The 23608-nt window shown below is 41.9% G+C and overlaps 1 protein-coding gene across 1 annotated transcript in view; it reads left to right on the forward strand.

The window, feature by feature from the left end:
• myo7ba (myosin VIIBa) overlaps positions 1 to 23608 on the forward strand; it is a 30225-nt gene that overhangs the window by 3957 nt on the left and 2660 nt on the right. The window contains exons 5-44 of the mRNA XM_008407680.2: positions 267 to 451; positions 912 to 1033; positions 1140 to 1282; positions 1363 to 1476; positions 1551 to 1704; positions 1797 to 1873; positions 1942 to 2061; positions 3225 to 3364; positions 3887 to 4097; positions 4182 to 4317; positions 4912 to 5084; positions 5187 to 5327; positions 5410 to 5568; positions 5649 to 5741; positions 7009 to 7103; positions 7551 to 7635; positions 7740 to 7958; positions 8395 to 8607; positions 8700 to 8912; positions 8990 to 9157; positions 9789 to 10088; positions 10172 to 10332; positions 10461 to 10587; positions 11211 to 11330; positions 12282 to 12455; positions 13007 to 13234; positions 14271 to 14438; positions 14512 to 14629; positions 15433 to 15559; positions 16630 to 16796; positions 17165 to 17346; positions 17436 to 17557; positions 17657 to 17811; positions 18300 to 18453; positions 19251 to 19406; positions 20715 to 20820; positions 20931 to 21044; positions 22039 to 22126; positions 22226 to 22332; positions 23229 to 23414. Coding sequence (XP_008405902.1) covers positions 267 to 451; positions 912 to 1033; positions 1140 to 1282; positions 1363 to 1476; positions 1551 to 1704; positions 1797 to 1873; positions 1942 to 2061; positions 3225 to 3364; positions 3887 to 4097; positions 4182 to 4317; positions 4912 to 5084; positions 5187 to 5327; positions 5410 to 5568; positions 5649 to 5741; positions 7009 to 7103; positions 7551 to 7635; positions 7740 to 7958; positions 8395 to 8607; positions 8700 to 8912; positions 8990 to 9157; positions 9789 to 10088; positions 10172 to 10332; positions 10461 to 10587; positions 11211 to 11330; positions 12282 to 12455; positions 13007 to 13234; positions 14271 to 14438; positions 14512 to 14629; positions 15433 to 15559; positions 16630 to 16796; positions 17165 to 17346; positions 17436 to 17557; positions 17657 to 17811; positions 18300 to 18453; positions 19251 to 19406; positions 20715 to 20820; positions 20931 to 21044; positions 22039 to 22126; positions 22226 to 22332; positions 23229 to 23414 — 6021 coding nt within the window. The remainder of the gene's footprint in view (positions 1 to 266; positions 452 to 911; positions 1034 to 1139; positions 1283 to 1362; positions 1477 to 1550; positions 1705 to 1796; positions 1874 to 1941; positions 2062 to 3224; positions 3365 to 3886; positions 4098 to 4181; positions 4318 to 4911; positions 5085 to 5186; positions 5328 to 5409; positions 5569 to 5648; positions 5742 to 7008; positions 7104 to 7550; positions 7636 to 7739; positions 7959 to 8394; positions 8608 to 8699; positions 8913 to 8989; positions 9158 to 9788; positions 10089 to 10171; positions 10333 to 10460; positions 10588 to 11210; positions 11331 to 12281; positions 12456 to 13006; positions 13235 to 14270; positions 14439 to 14511; positions 14630 to 15432; positions 15560 to 16629; positions 16797 to 17164; positions 17347 to 17435; positions 17558 to 17656; positions 17812 to 18299; positions 18454 to 19250; positions 19407 to 20714; positions 20821 to 20930; positions 21045 to 22038; positions 22127 to 22225; positions 22333 to 23228; positions 23415 to 23608) is intronic.

Raw genomic sequence — 23608 nt, forward strand, 5'->3', positions numbered from 1 at the left:
AAAACACTTTGAAATGTTGCTGAATATTTATTTACATACAGACGCTTCGCCATCTTCCACTGCATCACATGACGGCCGTTGGTGTTTACGGGCGTCTCTGAGTGAAACTCAGATGTTTACACCCAGAGGACGATACGCCTGAAGCACTGTGGCCGGTCATCTGTCTGCTTTTCCTCCACTGTGACGCCTTTATGCTCATGGAAACACAAAACACTCTCACAAAACTGTGTGTAACGACAAACATCTCTCTCTCTCTGTATTTTCAGACGTACACAGGCTCCATTCTGGTGGCGGTGAACCCGTACCAGCTGCTGCCCATCTACACCACAGAGCAGGTGCACCAGTACACAGACAGGCGTCTGGGCGAGCTGCCCCCCCACGTGTTTGCCATCGCAGACACCTGCTTTTTCAACATGAGGCGCAACAAGAAGAACCAGTGCTGTGTCATCAGGTGGGCTCCAGGAAAGGCTAAACTGAAATTTTATTTTTATTATTCAAGAAGTTGCTGCCATCTAAAATACCTTTACATGATGGAAACATTGATAAAGCTGAAGGCGTGCCTGTAGCTTCTCATTTTGACACCTTTTTTCTTTTGTGGCATTTTTTTAATATGAACTGTTTGTTACAAAATTGTTACAAAATCTAAAATTTTAGATTAATCAGACGCCTTAACGTTGACGGCCATAATTTAAATTAGTTTGATCTGAAACATCTACTGATAACAAAAAAATGAGAAATTACCAAAAGGGCAAACACTTTTATCCCCACTAGGTTAGATTTTTTTTTGTGATCATAAGATTTCCATTTTCAAAACAAAAGTCAACTTTAAAGTTAAGGCAAAAAAATATATATATACACAACAGTCATTTGTGAGTGACTCAACAAGTAATTCCTGACACCTCTCAAACCAGCGGAGAGTCTGGAGCTGGGAAAACCGAGAGCACCAAGCTGATGCTGCAGTTCTTGGCTGCGGTCAGCGGCCAGCACTCGTGGATCGAGCAGCAGATCCTGGAGGCCAACCCCATTCTGGAAGGTCAGTCGGAGGAACGATGGGAAAACGCCTCTAAACCAGGCCCTCTCTCCCTCACTCTCCTGATCCAATTTTTTTCTTTTATTATCTTTTATTTTTTTCATCTCAGCCTTCGGGAACGCTAAAACGGTTCGCAATGACAACTCCAGCCGATTCGGGAAGTACATCGACATCAGCTTCACCAAGGGAGGGGCCATCGAGGGGGCCCGGGTGGAGCAGTACCTGCTGGAGAAGTCCAGAGTGTGTCGTCAGGTGGGTGGGGGTCTCCTGCTGCAACGAGGAGGTTGGAGTCGGATTGTGTTGGACTAAAGAGCATTCCGGTTCTCCAACAGGCCCCCGAGGAAAGGAACTACCACATCTTTTACTACATGCTGATGGGCATGGCTCCGGACCAGAAGAAGATACTTTCCCTCGGAACGGCTGCCGAGTACAAATACCTGACCATGGTTCGGTTCTGATCCGTCCTCAGGCACGCTTAAAAAAGGATCTGGAGTCGGGAATAACGCGTGTTCTTTCCCAGGGCAAATGCACCAGCTGCGAAGGACGAGACGACGTGAAGGAGTACGCTCACTTCCGATCGGCCCTGAAGATCCTCACGTTCACTGAGACCGACTCCTGGGAGATCTCCAAGCTGCTGGCTGCCATCCTCCACCTGGGCAACGTGGAGTTTGAAAGTAGGAGATGACGCATTTCTCAAAATCTTCCTGTTGAGTCTTTCTTTTCTCTTTTCCGCTCTCCTGGGCTCAAGTTCTCTGCGTGGTTTCAGGCATCATAATGAGCAACCTGGAGGGCTGCAACATCGCCAAATCCTCCCACTTCAGCATGGCCAGCCAGCTTTTGGAGGCAGGTGACGTTTTTCCTCAGCCGATGAGGCCGAGACCTTTTCTGAACGCGTGTCGTTGCGTCCTCAGGTGGATCCCACAGCGCTGGAGAAGTGTCTGACTCAGCGCACCGTCACCACTGCCAGGGACACCGTCAACAAACCTCTGAACTCTGACCAGGCTCTGGACGGCAGGGACGCCTTTGTCAAGGTAACGGCCACTTCCTCCTGCACGTTTTCCTACCGGTGGAGCTGGTCTCCGCCAGCAGCATCAGGGTGTTTTTGTTTTTTTTCTAAATTTGGATTTTCTGTTATGGACCCACTACACAGCGGTGGATAGTTGTGAAGGTAACGGTAAAAGTGTTGACCTTTATCTTTAGAAACGTTGCGCCCTGTAGGAAATGCTTCTGCCTCAGTCAGAGTGGATGATGAGAATCCAGTCATCAGTTTTCGAGTTTTGCTACAGATTTCCATTCGGAGTTAGGTCTGGACTTTGACTGGGCCATTTCAGTAGATGAGTATGCATCACACGAGCAGACTGCAGCTCATTTACTTCAACATAAGTATTGGATTTTCTCAAAATGGCCCAAACATGGAAGCATTTCAAGAAACAAAGGCAATTCAAAACAATCTGCTTTTTTAAATTACGCATCGAAAGTGTAAAAATGAAACCAACTAATGCAAATACATTGAAAAGGCACAACACATATTGTTAGAATGTGATGGAGTAGGAAGGATGTTAAAAGGATAACAATAAGACAAAAACTCATTCAAAGAGTAATCCTCTTCATTTCATAAATTTCTTTTGAGTTCATAACATTCCTTCTTTGGTAAAGGATTCTAATTTAACTTTTATTCTTGCTTTTTTTTTTTTACCAGCTGCCAACGTCATTTTGGCCCATAATTTTTCTTCCAAGTTCGTTTTAGATATATTTCTCCCCAGGTACATTGAGTAAAAACCAAATTCTGTATACTGACCAATAAATGAATGTTTCTGAACCAGTCCTGCCAGTCAGGCTGCAGAACTTGAATCCAACTGATATGAAAATGTTTTGCCAAATGGTTTTTACTCTCCCTCCATTATTAAACCATGTGCGTTTAGCCTTCCTGTTTTTGCTTCAAAAGAAACAATGTTTTTCCATGTGAAGTTCCTCCACTTGCATGATCTTGACGGATTGAATCTTTGTGCCTCTGCAGAAACTCCTAATAAAGATGAGACACTCAGATCGTTTAATGACAGTATCTGTGTGATGTCATATGTCAACATCTAGATGAGTTTTACCAACTCTGCTGCATTACAGGAAATATTCTGGAGAAATGTGCTTAAGTGGAGAGCCTGCCAGGATAATTATTTGCGTTGTTTTGTCTTTCCAGGCTATTTATGGCAAACTTTTCATCTGGGTGGTGACAAAAATTAATGACGCCGTTTACAAGCCGCCCGATGATGAGGACACGGTTCGACAGTCGATAGGCCTGCTGGACATCTTTGGCTTTGAGAACTTCGACAACAATAGGTCAATGTTTACCCTGACTGGTGTAGTTTGGCTGCTGCTGGATCTTTAGATAAAATCCTGCTGTCTTATTGAAATTAAATGAGGGTTTTGATTGTTTACCTTCCTTTAGTGTAGGATCTTTTTGCAACATCCAGCTGAAGCTCATCTGGCACCAGTTGGGAAAGAAATGTTTGAACTTCCCAAAATGTTTTTTTTTTTAAACAATTCATTTGGTTCAGATCTTAACAGTTTTCTTTTACTATTTGGAGAGGAAAACATATCTTCTGGTTCTGCTTTTAATTATTTCATCTTGACTTACTGCCTATAGTTGTTGTTCCTTGTTTCAGACTGTAAATTGCCGTTGCAACACATTTTACCAGAATGTTTAGTATTTAGGAATTTATATCTGTTCATTGGTCTTGTCACAGCTCTCTTTTCTGAGGTGGAGTTTTCTTTTCAAGTGTGAATTTATTTTTATTTTTTTAGTCATTTATTTTTTTAAAATGCTTCCCTGTAAAACGTTTGTGCGTGTTGCTCCGGCAGCTTCGAGCAGCTCTGTATCAACTTCGCCAATGAGCAGCTGCAGCAGTTCTTCGTCAAACACGTCTTCAAGCTGGAGCAGGAGGAGTACGCCCGCGAGGGCATCGTCTGGCAGCACATCGACTACCTGGACAACCAGCGCACTCTGGACACGCTGGCCAACAAGCCCATGAATGTGTTGGCTCTTGTTGACGAGGAGAGTAACTTCCCAAAGGTCTGTCCTAAAAACCTCTGGACGTAGCCGAGCGGAACGCTGAAAAGGCTCTAATGTTTTTTTGGGGGGGGGCTCGGTTTTCAGGGCACAGACGCCTCCATGCTCCAAAAACTGAATCAGTTTCACAGCAAAGGCGAAGTCTACATCCCTCCCAAAAACAACTTTGAGACCCAGTTTGGGATCCAACACTTTGCAGGAGTGGTCTACTATGACTCCAAAGGTACTGCTTAGAAAATTCTTTTGAAAAATGATCCACAGCGATGTCTCCAACACCGATACGAAAACCACCTAAGAGATCTGCTAGCTGCTTTTAGCCATGCTAGCTAATACGAGCATTTGTCTGCATAACTTGAAACTTCTATAACAGCATGTTTACTACATAATGAGATGCATCATTGGGAGTCAAGATAAGCTATAAGAGAACTTATACTAGTGCATCATGTCTGTCTGTATATTTTTTTGTTGCAGTTTCTTAATTTTTACTTACTTTCATAAAATACAAAAGAAACTTAATTATACCACTACTGTTCTATTGGGTTTATTTTAGGAATAATTATTCTTTGACAACGTAAAAAATTAAACATTTCTTTTGTCCTGAAAAACCTGCTTTGTGTAATTACAATGCAGGATGTTTGTTTTGTGTCTCTTGAAACCTTTTTGAGAAATAAAATGACAACCATGTCTAACAAGCACATTCTTTTTTTAATATGTTGTTATTAGTTATTGGATTAAAGGTCAATGCACGATACAAAGTCTATCTGCATGTTTTATATCTGTGTAACCTGTACTGTGGTTTTACCATCCCACGTTCTAGGTTTTCTCGAGAAGAACCGTGACACTCTGAGTTCGGACCTGATCCAGCTGGTGGAAACGTCAACCAACAAACTCCTCAAGCAGGCCTTCAACGCCGAACTGACATCCAACTCCAATGTGGTCAAGAGCGTCAACCCCAAACTGATCATCAACACGCCCAAAAACAGCCTGCGGGTAAATAAAAAGAAAGAAAAACACGGCCAATCAAAAGTAGCAAAGCTCCTTTTAGCACGCAGCTCATTTTCACGTGTGTGACTTTCGCTGTTGGCCTCACAGCAACCCTCCGAGGGAAAGAAGCGCATTCCGACTCTGTCCGGGCAGTTCCGTCAGTCCCTGGATTCCCTCATGAAGACTCTGACCGTGTGTCAGCCTTACTTCATCCGCTGCATCAAACCCAACGACTTCAAGAAGCCCATGGTGAGCCGGGCCTGGACCTGAAGGCAACTCTGCAGCGTCAACCTACCCGTTCGCTGTTAGTAAAACAAATCTTTTGTATTAGCTGTTTGACAGAGAGCTGTGCATACGGCAGCTACGTTACTCCGGCATGATGGAGACCATCAGGATCCGGAAGGCCGGCTACCCAGTCCGGTACACCTTCAGCGAGTTCCTGGACCGCTACCGTGTCCTCCTTAGGACCTCTGTCTGTGACCCCAAAACCGTGAGTTGGGCCATGTTGAAATTCTCCGTTCGACCCGTTTCACCTTTTAATACAAGAGGATGTTTGTTTCTGTGAAACAGGAAAGCCAGGAGACTTGCTGTGAGAGCATCTGTAAGAGAGTCCTTGCTGGAGAAGGCGACTGGAAGACGGGCAAGACAAAGATTTTCCTCAAGGTGAATCCTTAAGTTTGCGTGGATGGATGTGTTTAGTATAACAAGTTATTTAAGTAAACTGAGGATCATATTTTTCAAGTTTTAAATCAGTATGGTTTAAAAACATTTGTTAATTGATGTGGAATATAATGTGGTTGTAAGTTAGAGATGGTATTGAAATGCTAAAGGCCACAAATCTCAAAAAATCTGTTTAGTGCAAAGTTATCCACCTGACATCTGTCCAGACAATAAGACATTTTAAGACCATTGTGAATTAAATTTAAGACCTGTTTTGTGATGGCAATACGCAAAAGACAATAAATTGGCGATAAGTTTGCACTTAGCCATAATAGACGTAAAAAAAAGTTAGCTAGCTACCATTGTATGTTAGCAGCTAGTTACCGTAGCCTCAAGCGCTTGGAGTCATAGAAGATTTTGAAGGTGTGTGTGACTCAGACTTTTCTCTGACAAAAATATTTTGCAAAAAATAAACACAGAATATATGAGATTGAATAGTTCTGCATCCACAATATTCAAGACCTGTGATTGATGTACAGTATGAGGCCAGTTTATTATTATTTTTTAAATGGATTTAAGACATTTTAAGGCCTTCTTTTTGGATACATGAACTTAAGACTTGAAATTCTCAGAAACCCTCAGTTAAGCTCAGAGTCCTACGCTGTCAATCAGCAATGCTCCTGCGTCACATGGCTTCACTCACTGGATACACTCAAAAAGTAGCAATACAAAAAAAGTTTGGTGCAGTGGACAAAAAAAACTTTCTCTCACTTTTCTCCAGGCGCCCACTCAGCTCCGTTGCCCTGAACAGAGAGCCATATTGACCAGAATACAACTCTGGAAAAAATAAAGAGACCACATAAAATGATCAGTTTCTCTGATTGTACACCTCATAGGTATATGTTTGAGTAAAATGAACATTGTTCTTTTATTCTATGAACTACTGACATGTCTCTGAAACTCCAAGCAAAAATGTAGCATTTATTTGCAGAAAATGAGAAATGGTCAAAATAACAAAAAGATACAGTGCTTTCAAACCTCAAATAATGCAAAGAAAACAAGTTCATATTCATTTATGAACAACAATGCTGATGTTTTAACTCATTAAGAGTTCAGAAATCAACATTTGGGGAAACAACCAGGTTTTCAATGGATCTTCATGTTCTCCAGAGCTGAATGTGTGATTTTAATAGTACAAAAAAACTTTTCTTTTCTTTTTTTAAATATACATATAGATAAAAATATTAAAAACGTTGCTGCTTTCTCATAGGACTTCCATGACACCATGCTTGAACTGGAGCGAATAAAGGAGTTAAATGTAAAAGCTCTTCTGATCCAAAAAGTCCTGAGAGGATACAAATTCAGGTATGAGAGAAATCCATACAGATGGTTTTCTTTTGTGTATGTGTGTGTTTTTAGTGTTTTTTAACCTGTCACAATAAGTAATTAAATAATTAATCGCATGATAAATTAAAATGAGCTCAATGCACTCTGTTCTGATGATTAATATTTTTATTTTACAGAAACATTGTGATGAGTTTCATTTATGGTTTTAGTTGTGTGTGGTTTTATTTCAGTTTTTTTTAATTGTTTTTGATTATTGTGTTTTATTTTTGATATTTATAATATGTTGCAATTCCAGTGTTAAACTTGAATTTTGTCAAAAACAAAAAAAAACCCCACTTATTAGCTTGAAAATGTCTCACAGCAACAATATCATCATTTGTCGCAAAAATTACTGGGTCAATTTATTGTGCAAGTTTATTGTGATGGGCCTAATTGTAGTTGTACTTTGCTTCATTTCCTCTAAAGGAAAGAATTTATGAGGAAAAGGTCGGCTGCCCTCGTCATTCAGAAATACTGGAGAGGCTACAAAGGCAGGAAGCGGTACAGAGTGGTGGGTTTCCCTCTGAAGAATCATTAATAACCGACGTATTCGATGTCATACAGCAGAAACTGGAGGTTTCGTGCGTTAAACCTCCAGTCATGCTCTGGTTTCAGGTGCAGCTGGGCTTCGCGAGGCTGCAGGCTATCGCCCGCTCCCGTCACATCCACCTCAACTACAAGAGGCAGCGGGTTGCTGCGCTGGTGCTGCAGACGCAGGTCAGAGGTTACCTGGCCAGGAAGGAGTGGAACCGCAAGAGAGACGCAGTGATCCTGCTGCAGGCGCACACCAGAGGTGTGCTGGCAAGAAGACACATCGAAAAGATGAAGAGAGACGTAAGCTCATGTTAAAGAACCCGAGCTTTTTCTTCTTGCAGGGTGAAATGATAGATTATTTTCATAAGCATTTTTTTCTTTCATATATTCAGGCTTACATAGTTTAATTCATACATTTAAATCCTAATTGTTGATCAGTCCAAGACCTGCTATCTTCTTATAAATCATCATGATTGACTGCTGGAGACTCCTTTTTGCTAGCATGTATAGGATTTAACAAGACTGGCCAAGTATCCAAGAAAAATCGAATGAAGGCATCGGTTCAACACTGACATCTGACACAGAAAGACCCAATGATAGATCTGAACCACCATGTTTCTCCCGTTATGCATATTTAAAGCGATATTGACTGTCCATCCCTGTCAATCTGTGTTGGATTTAGAAATTTAACTGGAAGAGGCGATGTTTGTTGATCCTGTGTCTCCCGTTCTTTTAGATGTACCTCTCTGCCAAAGAGAGGGAAGAAGAACAGCGGGCCATTTTGGCCAAACAGAAGCACTTGGAGGAAGTGCTGAGGCAGAAGAGAGAGACGGAGGCCAGAGCGCAGGCTGCCAACATGAGCGACCAGGAGATGGTGGACGACATCTTTGGCTTCCTGCCCAACATGGTGGTCGGAGGGCAGGAGGGCCAGGCTCCCGTCGGATTCGAGGTTCCGACTCTCGACGCTCGTGTGGTTGCTCTCTTCTCAAGCTGAGGTTTGTCCGTTTGATCACAATTCATGTGTTTTCTTTTTTTTTACAGAACATCGAAGGAAAACGGACCATAATCGAGGAGATAGACATTGACGAGATTCCCGGGGAAGACGAGCTTCCTGAGGAGGACTACGAAGACCTGGATCAGTACTCGTTCTCCAAATTCGCCTCCATTCACTTCCAGGGAGCGGCCACACCCACCTACATCCGCCAGAGACTTCAGCAGCCGCTGCTCTACCACGAGGACGAAGGCGATGTTATGGTGCCGCTCTGAAACGTCTACGGTTCACTTGTTTCAGCCTGTTTGCCCGTCGCTGAAGTTTGTCGCGTTTTTGCCAGGCTTCGCTGACGGTGTGGTGGATCATTTTGAGATTTCTGGGAGATCTTCCCGAGCCAAAGAGAATGAGCAGGCTTCAGCAGGGGAGCGCCATCCGGGATCGCTACGTCCCGCAGGACCTGATCTCCAGGCAGGATAGACGTCTGAGCCACATGGTGGGCCTGGATCAGGTACGTTTCCCTACAGGAAGGCGAAGAATTTGGAAAGCTTTCTCTTCTTTTAAAGGGGCAGTATTAAGTCTTTTTTGAGCTTTACAACATTTTGTAATGTTATTTTATCAAAAACATACCTGGAGTGTTGCTTTGATTCTTTCATCAATGTTTGAGAAATCCTGTGGCAACCATTCATCTGTCCAAAACACCTTGTTGGACCTAGCAACGTCTTATTAGAGGCTCAAGTCGTACTGAGTGTTGCAGTTTCCAAGCTTCTGCTTCACAGAGCAGCCCTTTGAGATTCCCCCACTCAGTTCCTTCAGACTAGCCAGCAGCAATTAGCAAACACCTGGTAGAACTGCACATCTGCTGAGCTCATTACAGGAGCTACTTCTCAGTGAAATGTTGGTAAAAACGCTGTTGAAGGGTTAATAGAGGAGCTACGTTGTGATGACTTCCTGAAGGCGGAGTTTCAGAAATAGCAGGAGCTTTTAAAGAGACAGAGGCCCAATTGTAAGGTGTTAAAATACGAAATCAAATGTATTTTAAGTCCTATTTGATATACAGCAGCTGAAAGTATCATAGTTACTTGGTTGTGCTATAAAATGGCTAATGTTCAAATAAATATTTGAAATTTGCACGTTTTCAGAAAGTGCTGAGGAAAAACAAAGAGGCGGAACCAGCCGTCATCGCAGAGGAGCCTGACCAGAAGAGAAAGGGATCGATCTTCACAGACCTCCTGTCGAAAAACAGGAAGCCCTCCACGATGCCCACCGACACGGTTCCAAACCTGAGGTCGTACACCGCGCCCGAAGGCAGCCCACGAGCGAGAAAGGGATCCACGTTCACCGACCTGCTGTCCAGAAACAAAAAAGTCCTGCCCGGTAAAGGAAGTGTGAACGTGCGGCCCGTGTCGAACATGAGGAAGCCCTCCATCATCATGGAGGAGGTGAGGCCAGAAGCCCGCGCAGCGTTTCATCCGACGGTTGTCATGGACGCAATAACTTCTGTTTTCGTCTCCGTTTCTTTCAGAACGATGACCTGACGGAGGTGTCCAAGCCCACCACACTGCAGACTGTGAGTGAGGACAGTGACGTCATGACCGGAGAAGGGCCCACCCTGGACAGACCCCTGTCGTCTCTTGAAAAAGTCCACTACATTGTGGGATACGGCATCATCAGGCCTGACCTCAGGTTCCAGCTGTTTGCCTTTAGCGTCGCAGGACATCTGATTGTAGTTGCTCCTTCTGGAGAACTGCTAAAACTAATGTGTGTGTGGGTGTGCGTGTGTGTGTGTGTGTGTTTGTGTATGTCCAACACAGAGATGAGATTTACTGTCAGATCTGCAAACAGCTTCATGAAAACAACAACAGGAACAGCTACTTCCGCGGGTGGATCCTACTGTCCCTCTGCCTGGGCGTGTTTCCTCCCAGCGAGCGCTTCTTAAAAGTAAGGAACACGAGTAAGCCGACTGCTTACAGCTTACATGTACCTTTGAAACTATATATATATATATATATTACCTCTACTGTCAAAAATCATGTTTCCTTGCCTTCTCCCAGTGCTCCCACTGTCATCTACAAAAATACTTCGCTCAGTCAGGAACAACAAATAAGAGCCAAGAGGAGGGTCTTAGCGCTGTCAATCACCCTCCCTCTCTGCTACGCTAACGCTTCTTCCTGATAGCGTAGCCACGAATGCTAGCCATGAACATTAGCATGTCCACCAACGTCGGTGGACAAACGGTTTTTTCTGTAATGGTGAGTTGTTTCTCGGCCATTAGCACATTTTACAGTGCGTACACAAGCTTGATTGACACTGGTAGGACCCTCCTTTGGGTCCTGATTGGTTGTTTTCTGACCGTGCATTTCATCAGACTGTTACAGCAGCACTGGGACAAGGTGAAGGAGCTCAGTCTTTAGGAACATATTACACAGTGACAACATGGTGACCGTTTTAACTAACATGTGAAAAACATTTGTTGTTGTAAAAGTTAGATACCTCCGCTTTAAATGTCACCACCGGTGAGAAACAATGTTTTGATGACTGTCTCTTGTCTTTTTCCTCCTCAGTACCTTCAAAGTTTTATCCGTTTTGCTCCTGGAGGTTTTCCTTTCTACTTAGCCGAGAGGCTACGGCGCACCATGTCAAACGGACCCAGAGGGGAGCCGCCAGCCTGGTTGGAGCTGCAGGTTCTGATATGTTTTTTTTAAATTATTATTTTGTGGAGGATTTAAAATTGTATTATGTTTAAACAATAGATCTAAGAGCATATTTGATTGTTTCCCTTAAACAGTTTTGTTATGTTTTTATTCATAAAGGAATATGTTTGCATCATAATCATTTTGCATGAGTTTTTTTATTTTTTAGTTAATCAACAACTTAATGTAGATTACGAGTTTTATATTAAGGTGATTGGAAATAAAATTTAACACATTTTGGTGCAAAACTCAAATATTTAACAGGGGATTGTATTCAAAACGTTCCTAAAAAGCCCTACAATTCAGAAAAGCTTGGTGAGTGCACCTGTGTTGTGTATGACTGTGACTCGGTGAGAAGAACAGAAATAGAAATAACTTTATTTCTTTAACTCAGAAACAAACTTGGCAATAAAATCTTTACTCCACAATTTCCTTTCATTTCATTTAAAACAAGAATAGAAAATCGCGCAAAATTAGAAACTTCATTAAACTACTTTGAGTTTGAAAGCCTGACAGTCTGGGGATAAAAGCTGTTTTTTAAACTGTCAGTTCTCACTTTCCTACGTCAGTAACATCCGCTGGAAGGCAGAAGTGAGAACAATGAGTGGCGCGGATGAGCGCGGTCTCTGAGGATGTTTTTAGCTCTCTTTGTGACCCGACTGATATAAATGTCCTGTAGCGAGGGGAGAGTGGTTGCACCAGAAAACTGCTTTTTTAATGACACCGTGGAGAGCTTTCCTCTAGCCCCAACCAGAAATATCTTTCACTTAAGTTGTTTTTCTTTGACATTTATAATCTCAAAGATGCATATTTCTGGATAAGTTTACTATAATCAATTTGCATATGATCATATTTGTTTTACAAATGCTGTGTCATTTTTAAAGGATTTTCAAGAAACTTGTGTGATTGATTTCCACTGGTCATTTCTCTGGTGTCTCGTAGGCAACCAAGACAAAGAAGCCCATGTTGGTGTCTGTGGCACTGCTGGATGGACGATCCATTAACCTTCCTGTTGACTCGGCAACTACATCCAAAGAAGTCTGCCAACTTGTGTCCAACAAAATCAAGCTAAATGACACGTTTGGCTTCTCTCTCTATGTAGCCATGTATGAAAAGGTAAATGAATCTGGGACAGCAGAGCTGCCAATCAGTTTGATACAAATCAGTATGATACGATAATATCAGTATCATATCATACATAGATTAGCATTTTATGCCAGAAATGTTCCTTTTATTGTTTTACAACCGTCATTAATATTTAATTTATTGTTTTAAGTTTTTCTTTTAGATGGAGCATTACATATTACGTTACATATAAGTACATAAGTTTTTGCCAAGTGACTAATTTCCATCTCTGATCCAATCACCAGTTTGATGTATTTAATGTTTAATGATAAGAAAAAATGTGCAAAAAGGCATAATTAAACAGTTTTCAATTTGTAGTTTAAAATGGTTCAATAATTTTGACCTTAAGTTGATAAGTTGAATAGAGTTAGCATAATGGCGCTAGCAACAGAGTTGTGTAAAGTTAAGCTATGCTAAGCTAAACAGGCTAAAGTTTTCTGAGGTCACCACTTTAAAATCCCTTTTTCCACCTCTGTATAACTGCTGAGCAGATAAAGCATGATTGATTTTAGTTACTGATTTATTGGTGACTCGTGCTGAAGGTGTGGGCCCTGGGGAGCGGCCGGGAGCACGTGATGGACGCCATCTCCCAGTGTGAGCAGGAGGTGAAGAGGAGGGGCGGCCAGGAGCAGCACGCTCCATGGCGTCTCATCTTCCGCAAGGAGGTCTTCACACCCTGGCACGACTGCAAGGAGGACAAGATCAGCACTGACCTCATCTACAGGCAGATCATCCACGGTCTGAAGTTTGGAGAGTACCAGACCGAAAAGGTGGGCTCTGTTGTAATGTCTGCACAAGTTGGTCAGAGGTTTACATACACTCATCATTGGCATGGATATTATGGCCTCATTTGGGGCTTTTGTTGAGATTAACCATTTTTTCCAGAGTGTACTGTTAGTAAGTTTTTAGAAAACCAGAAATGAGGGTTTAAGTTCATATTTGTTGTTTTTTTCTCTAGGACTGAAAAGATTAATCAGATGAATTGATTATGGAAATAATCATCTACTAATTTAGTTTTGGGTTGGTGAAGGTATTGAATATTCTAACAGACACGTTATCTATTGATATTGATCACTTGTCTATCACAATATACATTATTGACTTTTTTTTATTGTTGTTCAGTCCTAGTTGACAGTGTGAAATCCCCCTGCTTAAAATGTCCAGTAGGTGTCCCTCAAGGGTCTGTCCTTGGGTCACTTTTAGTTTCCCCATACTTTAACACATTACCAAATCCTTGTTCATACTTTGATGTACGCTGATGACGCTGTTATTTTAAAAACGCAGGGGAAGCATCTCAAAGCTTTTCTTTTACTCTCGCAGACATTTAGCGTCGGTTATTTAAACCATGTCTTCAACTAAACATTAATAAAACTATCACGATGTTCATTTAAAAAATGGTTAACACATGAGACACTCCAAATTTTTTCTAAATGGTTAAGAACTAGAATACACCAATAGCATCACAAGCTTGGTCAAACATGTAAAAACAACTAAGATGTTCAGTCAGTGCAGTTAGGAGAACAACCAATGAAAAATAAATAATAAAGAAACTGACAAAATCAATAATTTGACCACCTTAGTCAAACCAGTAAAAATTAAACTGCAACAAACATTTCAAATGGTTCAGAAAGAGCAATTAGGAATTCTAAATATAATGTAAAATAAATAAAGAATGGCGTCACTCAGAGCACAAAGATCCTTCTTGAATCTAGATATTAATTTGAGATCGATGCATCTTTATTTCTCCAAAGTTTTGCCTCAACACTGAGTTTTTTTGTTTTTTTTGTCCTGTCCATGTCTCCACAGGAGGACGACATCATCGAGCTCGCTGCCAAGCACCTGTACATCCAACACGGCTCAGACAGTCGCCCAGAGAACGTGAAGGAGACAGTGAAGGACTGCATCAAGACCTCTCTGCTGGAGGCCAAGTCAGAACCCAAACTGGTCCAGATGATCCACACCGCTCATGCTCAGGTTGGGATACTCATGATAAGCAATGAAACAAATAAATCCTCCAGCAGCTTCTAATGAACACAAATCATGCCAGAGCACCTTCCTGAGTTCCGGACAAAAAGCGGACCTGGTGAAGGCGGAGGTGGTCGACTACGCCAGAGAGAAGTGGCCCATGTTCTTCTCCAAGTTCTTTGAGGTCACCAAGCAGTCGGGTAGGGCAACCTTTGTCATTTGTTTTTAAAATGTGATCTTCATCAAATCTCCAGGTCTCCTTATTTCAATACAACCACTATAAAAATAGCTTGAGAGAGTAAAATGGTGAAATGACGTGTTACAACTCTCCAAGGGAGTTTTGCAGGCTACCAGAGGTATTTGATATGTTTACTGGAGCTGCTACCCGTAGTAGACTCTCAGAATAATCTGGCATATTTGTCAGGTGAAGCCAGATAAAACTAGAAATGAAATAAGTTATAAATGTGTCCGTTTTTATGACCTCAGCAATGTCAGTGTCTAAACGTTACACATTCTTGGTTATGTTTTCTCCCTTTCCTAGTCTGTCCTGTTCAGGTGATCAGAGGTTGTACAGCACTGACGCCGTTGCTTAGCGTTACTGCATTGTGAAAGTGGAAAGTGTTACATCAGCTGACAGTAAAAGTGTTAAAAATATCTTTTGAGCTCCATGCAAATGAACTTCACTTCCTCATTTAGTGTTGCTTGACTTCATGACTAGAATGAAAGTGTTTCTTTAACTGTCTGCAAGATTAATTTAGGAACTTATGACAAAAAAGAAAATGTAGGCATTGTGTGGAAATAGACCCGCCCAAGTCTTGTTTTCCCAAATCATTCAAGCTGGATGTTGTTTAATGACTCCAGCCTGAAATAACAGCTCACATGGGTCATTAATCAATTCATTTCCTTACTGATGATAGTAATATAATTTGGGTGCTGTTTAGTTCTTTGCATGTGACAGAAGGATCTAAGGTAGTCTCACTCTTGAATGTGTTTCTGTCTCCAGGTCCCCCGTTACCAAAGAGTAAGTTCATCGTGGCCATAAACTGGACCGGTATCACGTTCCTGGACGAGAGGGAGAAGAGGCTGCTGGAGCTGTCCTTCCCAGAAGTGACAGGAGTCAACACCGTCAGGTAGAGACGCTTCTTCCTCAACTAGGACGATCTGAAACAGGAGCTGAAGGAAATGTGAAATGGGGGTGTAGTGATGCATCCGACTCGTAATGCATGTAGAACAACCAATCCAGGTTTGGCCTGTCTTTAAGCCCAAAATGATTAATTCCCAGTTTAGGCTTTAATGTAATCATTTAATTTTACCAACACATTTCTTCTGAGTAGAAGTGATATTTTTGAGTCCTGACTTAAGTTTGGTAGAGATTCTGTTGAAGGGGCTTTGGACCTGTAGCTCCTTATCGTCAGAATACCAGTGGAAACATTTGAAAAGCTAGATGGGAATTATGAGAATGACTTGGTGTGATGCCAGTAAAGTTTGTGTACGTTCTTAAAACTTTGCGAAATAGCCCTTTAGTCTTGTACTGATGGGAAGATATGAAGGTTAGCATTGTTAGCTGCTAACGGTTAGCCAGTTCCCACACTGCTTACAAGTCATTCCTACATGCCCAGCTTTCCTTGTGATGAATCCATATTAGTTGATTCCGTCAACACAACAGGCAACTAAAGAACTACTTCCTGTTTTACTACAAAATAAGAGTTTCATTCATAGATAGAACATTGTGCCAAATTTAAAGCACTGAAAATCATAACTAAGGCGGAAACGATTAATCGAGTTGTGATTAGTTGAATTAGTTGTAATTAGGATGGTGGATGGTGAAATAATTGTCAACTAATTTAGTAATCGATTAATCGTTAATCGGAGTATACTGATTCAAAGAAAGGTCATTTGCTGAAAGAATGACACACTCAGAAGGAATTAGGGCAAAACTGCACAAAAGATATTGGATTTAAGATGAAAAACTCTTGTCTGTAAACATGTTTTACTCAGAACTCAAGTGGCATTTTTAGCTTCACCGGGTTCAAATTCTGCAAAAAAGAAAAAAGATTAATTAAACACCTTTGCTATCCATTTATTAAATAATCAACAGATTAGTAGGCATCATTTTTTAGCTGCAGATGTTTTGGAGTTTTACTCTCAGATCTTGCCTCAGTCCTCGTGGTAACCGTATCGCTCTGTTGTTGTTGCTCAGGGAGGGTAAAACCTCGGGCCTCGCTGTGTGTCTGCTGACGCTGAAAGGAGACTTCACCCTGAGCGGATCTTTTGCTGAAGACATGTCCGAGCTGATCACCATGTTTCTCAGCGGACTGACGGAGCGCTCCAAGTACGCCGTGGCGCTGAGAGAAGTCAGCAGCCAAGGTCTGAGCATTAAGACTTTATTCTCATATTAATATGGCTGTACGCTTTTAACATTTGGACTTTTTTTTTGGAAAAAAGAAAAATATATAGCTTTACCATGACATTTTGTTGTAGAGTTGACCTGATTTCAAAGTCCAAATAAACTGAAGTTGTAAAACAAGATGGCCTTGGGCAATCTGACATCTCTTAGTTACAGACACCCAATGAGAGAATTGTTGACAAAAAACGCAACCCCAGATTTCTCCTAAAATTAAATGTTCAAAAACCCAAAAATTCAATCAATAAAATCGATTTAATGGATTATTCGCTGGGCGAAAACAGGAAAGTCTGTTTTTGACTCTCTTTCTCCTCCTCCTCCTCTTCCTCAGATGACCCCACCATCCTGAGCTTTAAAAGAGGAGAGCTGCTGATTCTCATCAAGGATGAGGAATTTTCCAAGCAGCGCGGCTGGATCAAATGTCAAAGCAGCAGCACCAAAAAGATCGGCGCTGTCTCCACGGAGACCATCTTTATCCTGCCGACGCTCAGCAAACCCAGCAACGAAGTCATGGTGCCGAACGTTCACCCGAGCTTCTGTTTTTTTCGGTAGTCCATCAGCTCAGATGATTCCTAAAACAACTTTTGCTTGTTTTCCCAAAGAACCTCCTCAACCTGTCGCCAAACCAAAGGAAGAACCTGGTGGAGGCGAACCGGAAAGATATGGGCACCGTGGAGAGAGTAGCTCCTGCCTCACTGAAGGACTTCTCCTTGCAGTACTTCAGGTTGGACGCTGTCTTTATCTTCACAGATCTTCACAGCTCTCCACAGATTTCCCCATAAAAGCTTGGTTTTTTTAAATTCCTTTTTGTTTCATCTTGCAGGCAGCCCACCAAGGATTTGAACCGCCAGGTGATTTCCAGGAACGCAGCGCCGGAGAAGCTGTGGGCTCACTCCAGAGAGCCCATCAGACAGCCTCTCCTCAAGAACCTGCTGGGCAACCCGGAGCTCAGCCACAAGGCCTGCCTGGCCTTCACTGATATCCTCTCTGCACAGCTGCAGGAAAAACAGCTGCAGTAACACTTGTGTTTGTGTGTTTTAAAGAGCTACTCTAGAGGGTCACCGTCATGTAAAATTGACGTTTTTGAGCTTCCCCTCGTGTTTTAACATCATTTCCTCATGGAGATGTTGACTTGACTCTTTTATATATATTTGAGGTAGAGTATCCAGACATTGTACTCAAGTAACAGCATCAGTACTTCATAGTAAAATGACTCGAGGTTCGTAGTAAAAATCCTCCTAAAAGCATTTTGTTTTTCCAAAAAGTTACCCTAGTAAATGTAACTAATAGCTACTACCGAACTCTGTCATAAAGCATAACTCGCATTATTCATCAGATTTTTAGTCTGACTCCTCTGCTGTATGTTTATTGGTGGGAAAACATCAGATCAACTTTCTACCATCAAATCATTGAACTCTCCTCAGGTCGTGATGCTTCTCGTTATCTGACCTTGACCTGTGGCTCACCCATCTTGAAGTACATGGGAGATTATCCCACTAGGCAGATGCAGAGCCCCCTGGAGCTCACCGACCAGATCTTCAGCCCCCCCACTAAACATGAGGCGCTGCGGGACGAGATCTACTGCCAGATCATGAAGCAGATGACCAGCAACAACAACAGGTTGGTCTTTGCTTTTTCTGCCTGTTTTCTTGGCGTCCAAACAGTCGCACCCCTCTTTGGCGGTTTTTTTTTTTTTTGTTTGTTTGTTTGTTTTTTTGGTTAGCTTGTTTTAAACTAAAATATTTCACTTTTTTATTATTAATATGAAAGGATGTGTTCATACATTGATATTTTTCATATTTTGTCAAGTTACCAACACAGACCTCTGTGTGTTTTCCCAGGGATTTTGTGAGAGAAACCAAACGATTGCATTGTTTTCAAGTAATATAATCGTAATTCAAGAAGACATTCTCAAAGATTAATAAACTTTAAATTTTAAAGAGCATTTAACACTGAAACTTGGAGACATTTTAAATATCCAAAATAAATAAAGAAAACGACAGAAACGACAAATAAAATGAATCATGAATCATGTAGTCAAAGCACTGGACTTTTATCATCCAGTTTTTGGTGGAAAGAGAGAAAAATGATAAATCATACAAATTGAAATTAAGTTTGTTTAACTTATCATGCGATTGTCTGATTTATTGTTTACTGTGACGAGAAACGACAAATAAAAGAAATACTGAATCAGTTTAGGTCAGGGGTGGGCAAACACTTGTCAAACACTTCTTGTCAAAACATACAGCCAGAGCTACAATGAAATCCTCAAGAATGTTTCAGGTTTATGTGACAGAATGGCCTAGTCAAAGTTGAGACCGTTGCGGGCTGAAGGTGTGCGCACATCGCTGCAGGACGCCGTGCGGTCCGGACACGAAGGCGGGCGCTCTCTACTCGGGTCTCCTCTGTGCCTGCAGGTTCAGCATAGAGCTGGGCTGGCAGCTGCTGTGGCTGTGCTGCGGCCTGTTCCCGCCCAGCCAGGCCCTCCTCAGACACGCCCAGAAGTTTGTGGAGTCCCGGCGCAGAGAGCAGCTGGCCTCCGACTGTCTGCAGCGGCTGCAGAGCTCGCTCAGGTTCGTCCTGCACCACCAGCACATAAACTGTTGGCCCGGCATCTCATCAGCTTCTGCACCAGCCTTCCTGGCTGCGAGGAGGAAAAAGTCCAACTGTGATGTCTTGTTTTTTTTGTGTTTTTTTTCTTATGCTGTTGTCTTTCTTTGAGAAAAAAAAACCACATGCAGTGTGATGCAGAACTTGTTGCACCATTGAAGGGGCTGTGAACACAAATGCCTTGCATCAACGTTGCACCAGGGTGACCAACCAAATCCAGCATTTGCATAGCCTCTGCTATAAATACACCTTATTTACAGTCTGCATGACGACGCCAGGCAGGATTATTTCAATACAGCTTTTAATCAGCAAGCAGAAATTACAGCAGTGGCAGCATCATGTCTTTGATAAAAAAACCCAAAAAACAACACTAAAATAAAACAAAGTAAATGCTGTTTCATACATATGATTGGTGGCGACTTAATTCTGCTACATAAATAAGCATTTTGATATGTTATAATTACATAGAAGGTTAGCAGAAACTTCATCTTGAGATTAAAGAAATGTGGTATTGGTCCCTCCAGGATGTTACCATTTATTTATGTTTTTCTGATTGTTGCAGTCTAAAATTACTGATTTTTCAAAAAGTTGCGGTCAAAACCTCACATTTTTTAAGCTTTATTTTGCCGTAACAGTCTTGGGGGGCGAAGGGGATTGAAATTACTTCACATAATCATTCGAGAGAAAAAAAAAAAAGACAGGACTTTAACATAGTTGATATTTAAAGTGCAAATAAAATTTTCAACATTTACAAGAAGGGTTATTCTTGTAATGCACCCTTAACAAATAAAGCTGTGTCTTGAGTTATTAAAATGCAAAAGGATTTCATATCAACATGAACTTTATATATAGTATAAGCAAGTCCTACACAGTATTACAAAAATTATTTTTGTAACAAAAAAAAAAGGTGAAGTTACTGTTCAGTGTCACACATGCTGTCATCTTCCAGGTTTGACTTTCAAGAGACGTGAAACAGGAAGTGAAATTATAAGGGAGCTGAGGGGATTGGTTGAAATTCAGCTGAGTTGCAGTGATTGGTCAGAAGAGAAGGAAATACAGGAAAGGTTAAGGTGATTGGTCAGATTTGTGGGAAAGCTGCGATGACTGGTAGAAAATTGTAAGTGTGCAAAATTTGGTAAATGATGTGTGAATTTCTGTTTAACATTGCAACTTCCTGAAGGGACTGATTAGTGAAACCAAGCCATCAGATAAACTCATATCACTGCAAACGTACATAAACAGAGCATTAACGTTTTGATGGTTGTGTTTAGGATTGATCCCAGGAAGCTCCCGCCGCACCAGGTGGAGGTGGACGCCATCCAGCAGAACAGCACCCAGATCTTCCACAAAATCTACTTCCCCAACGACACAGACGAGGTACGCAGCGGGACGCTCTCTCTCCCCCCACCGGAGACGCAGCAGAGCGAAACAAATCGGCTTTAAGAAAGCATAATGTCAACCCAGACTCCTCTCCTCCCGATGTCCAGATATTTGAGGTTGCAACCAGCACCAGGATCCGGGATCTCATCCAGAATATTTCCAAAAAGCTCAAGCTGGCTTCAGCCGACGGCTTCAGCATCTTTGTGAAAACGCACGACAAGGTTCAGCCATCAGTTTCACACCTTTCACGGTCATTTCCTGTGAACTTCTGGTTGCTATGGAGATTTGGTGATCCCACCGCAATTTCTTTTTTCTTGCGTTTGTTTCAAACCATTTTAATTATTGCTCCAACTGTAGGTATAGGCAACTTTAAGCAAGGAACTACATTTTTAAAGATCAACACTGTTCTGCCTGATTTAAATGACTTTTTTTTCCTTGTCATTCCCATTTTGAAAATTAACCCTGAAAGATTCAGACAGAGAAAAACTGGAAAAAGAAAAACCAAAGTTCAACATTGTAGATGTTTTTGTAAGGAGTACTTTGGAGATGAAAATATGAAGTCTTTTTATTATTATTGCAAAGTTTTATGGTAATATCATTTTGTACAAGTGTTGCACAAAAAGTACACATATATGTGCACATGTTCTACATAAAAATAGCTTGAAAAAGACATTTGAACTTGCCTTTTTTAAATACTACATTACAGTGAATCTCAGAGATCTTGCTCAGCCAGGGTTTTTCAAGTTGTGGTAGTTTGTGACCCTGTATGGGGGGCTTGTAAGCAAATTTCCTGTCCAATAACATTCCAAGACTGAACATTAGGGTTTAATCTCTGAGTTTGGATCACAGACCAAAAGAACGGTCAACATTTGTCCATTATTTTTGACCCTTAGTGTTTCAAGATAAAAACAGGGCCTCTGTGTTTCTTTGGAAATCCTCATAGTTCTTTTCCACTGAAAAGTTTTCCACTGTCTGACCATTCACACGATGTTTGTCAGACACCAAAAAAGCAAAACCAGATCTGTGAGGACAGAATGTCATCATTTTGTTCCTCTAACACTGGAAGAGAGAACATTTCTCCTTCGTCTATAGCAGAGCGTATGTTGGCCTCAGATGTGGAGCATGATGTTTTGTGGATTAGATTTTTCTCTATAATGAACATTTACGTTCTCTGATGAGGCTAAAACCCGTCTAACCATCTCTGTCTAATCTCAGGTTCACAGCCTGAACGACACAGACTACTTCTTTGACAGTCTGAGACAAATCACCGACTGGTCCAAACAAGCCAAGAGGATTAAAGACGGTAACCACACAGCATGCAGAGAATGAAGGTTTGGATGGTCGGCGATATTTGTCTGCAGACTCCTCTCTCCCTCTGTCTCTGTCTGTCTGTGTGCTGCAGGTGGACCGGTCAGCATTTCCTACCACGTGTTCTTCATGAGGAAGTTGTGGTTCAATGTAATCCCTGGCAGAGACACCGAGGCTGACCTTATCTTCCATTTCCCTCAGGTGCGTTTCAGTGAGCAGCTCCGCTTTCCCAGCTTCATTCAACTCGTTTTTACACCCAGCAGAAAAGCTTCTGACCTCGTCCACTTTGAATATAATCGGACCTCGCACACAAATGAGGATGTCAGCTGGGAAGGCGGCGTGGAAAAACATTGGCAAATATTCTCAACCAAACAGACCAGAGGCGGTTATTTATCTACTGACTCGGGGAAGTGGGTTCAAAGGTCAAATCTCTGAAGAAATGCAACAGTTTGAGCACTGAGCAGGAGTCACTCACTAGTTCAGTGTTTTCATTTATCTGACCGGCTCTTTTTCCAGACGGAAGAGATGGATGTGACGATGTCTCACTAAATCTCACGAGACTAAATTATTAGTTTATTAGCTGATTATAGATTTGACTTCACCTGGCTTATTTGGAGGAAAGGTTTGGTAAAGAAATGATGAATTCACAAGACGAGGGTTTTCAAGGTCCAACATGTTGTAATGCCAGAAGACGGGTTGACCTCCAGGTGGGTCAGTCGGTGGGCAGGTTCCTGGAACTAGATTTGACTTCTGCTTGAGGTGGTCCCTGTACATCCTATCTCAGGTTGTTGGAAAATGTTCCCCCAATAAATATCAAAATTGATCCATCTTGAAATCTCGATTTGCTTAAAAGTTGTTTGTGGTCAAACATCCAGCCAGGATCTTGTTTAGTGGCTGCAAACATTGTTTGGTTTCTCCCCATTTCCTAAGTGGTTTTTAATCCTAATGTTACCGGGGGTGTATGAATGGTTTTGACCCAGTGTGGGTCACAGACGATCTGCGATGAATTTGAATGTGAGGCCAAAACGAACCTTCACTCTGACGACAACTGCATGTAAACTACCGCAACAAACCCCAACTGCTTCTCTGTTTTCCAGGAGTTGCCCAAGTACCTGAGAGGCTATCACGTTTGTACCAAGGAGGAAATGGTCAACATTGCCTCTCTGCTCTTCAGGGTAAAGGTCAACGGTGACAAAAGCCAGATCCCCACGATTCCCAAGGTGTTGAAGGAGCTGGTTCCCGCCGACCAGCTGAAGGCCATGTCTGAAAACGAGTGGAAAAAGGTAGAAGGACCAGGCTGGTTGTGGGGGTGAGGAGGGGTTAGATAGATTTAGGGATGTGAAGGAGTTCAGAGGTCGGCAGAGAGGAATATGAGGCCTGCTGGATCTGTTGTTGTTATGGTGCAAAACTAGAAACCTCAATGTTTATTTTTGTTATTTTGGTACACAATATCATAACTTCTGTCTTTGATATCTAT

The sequence above is a fragment of the Poecilia reticulata genome, linkage group LG4 (genome assembly GCF_000633615.1).
Source record: "Poecilia reticulata strain Guanapo linkage group LG4, Guppy_female_1.0+MT, whole genome shotgun sequence".
NCBI lineage: Eukaryota > Metazoa > Chordata > Actinopteri > Cyprinodontiformes > Poeciliidae > Poecilia > Poecilia reticulata.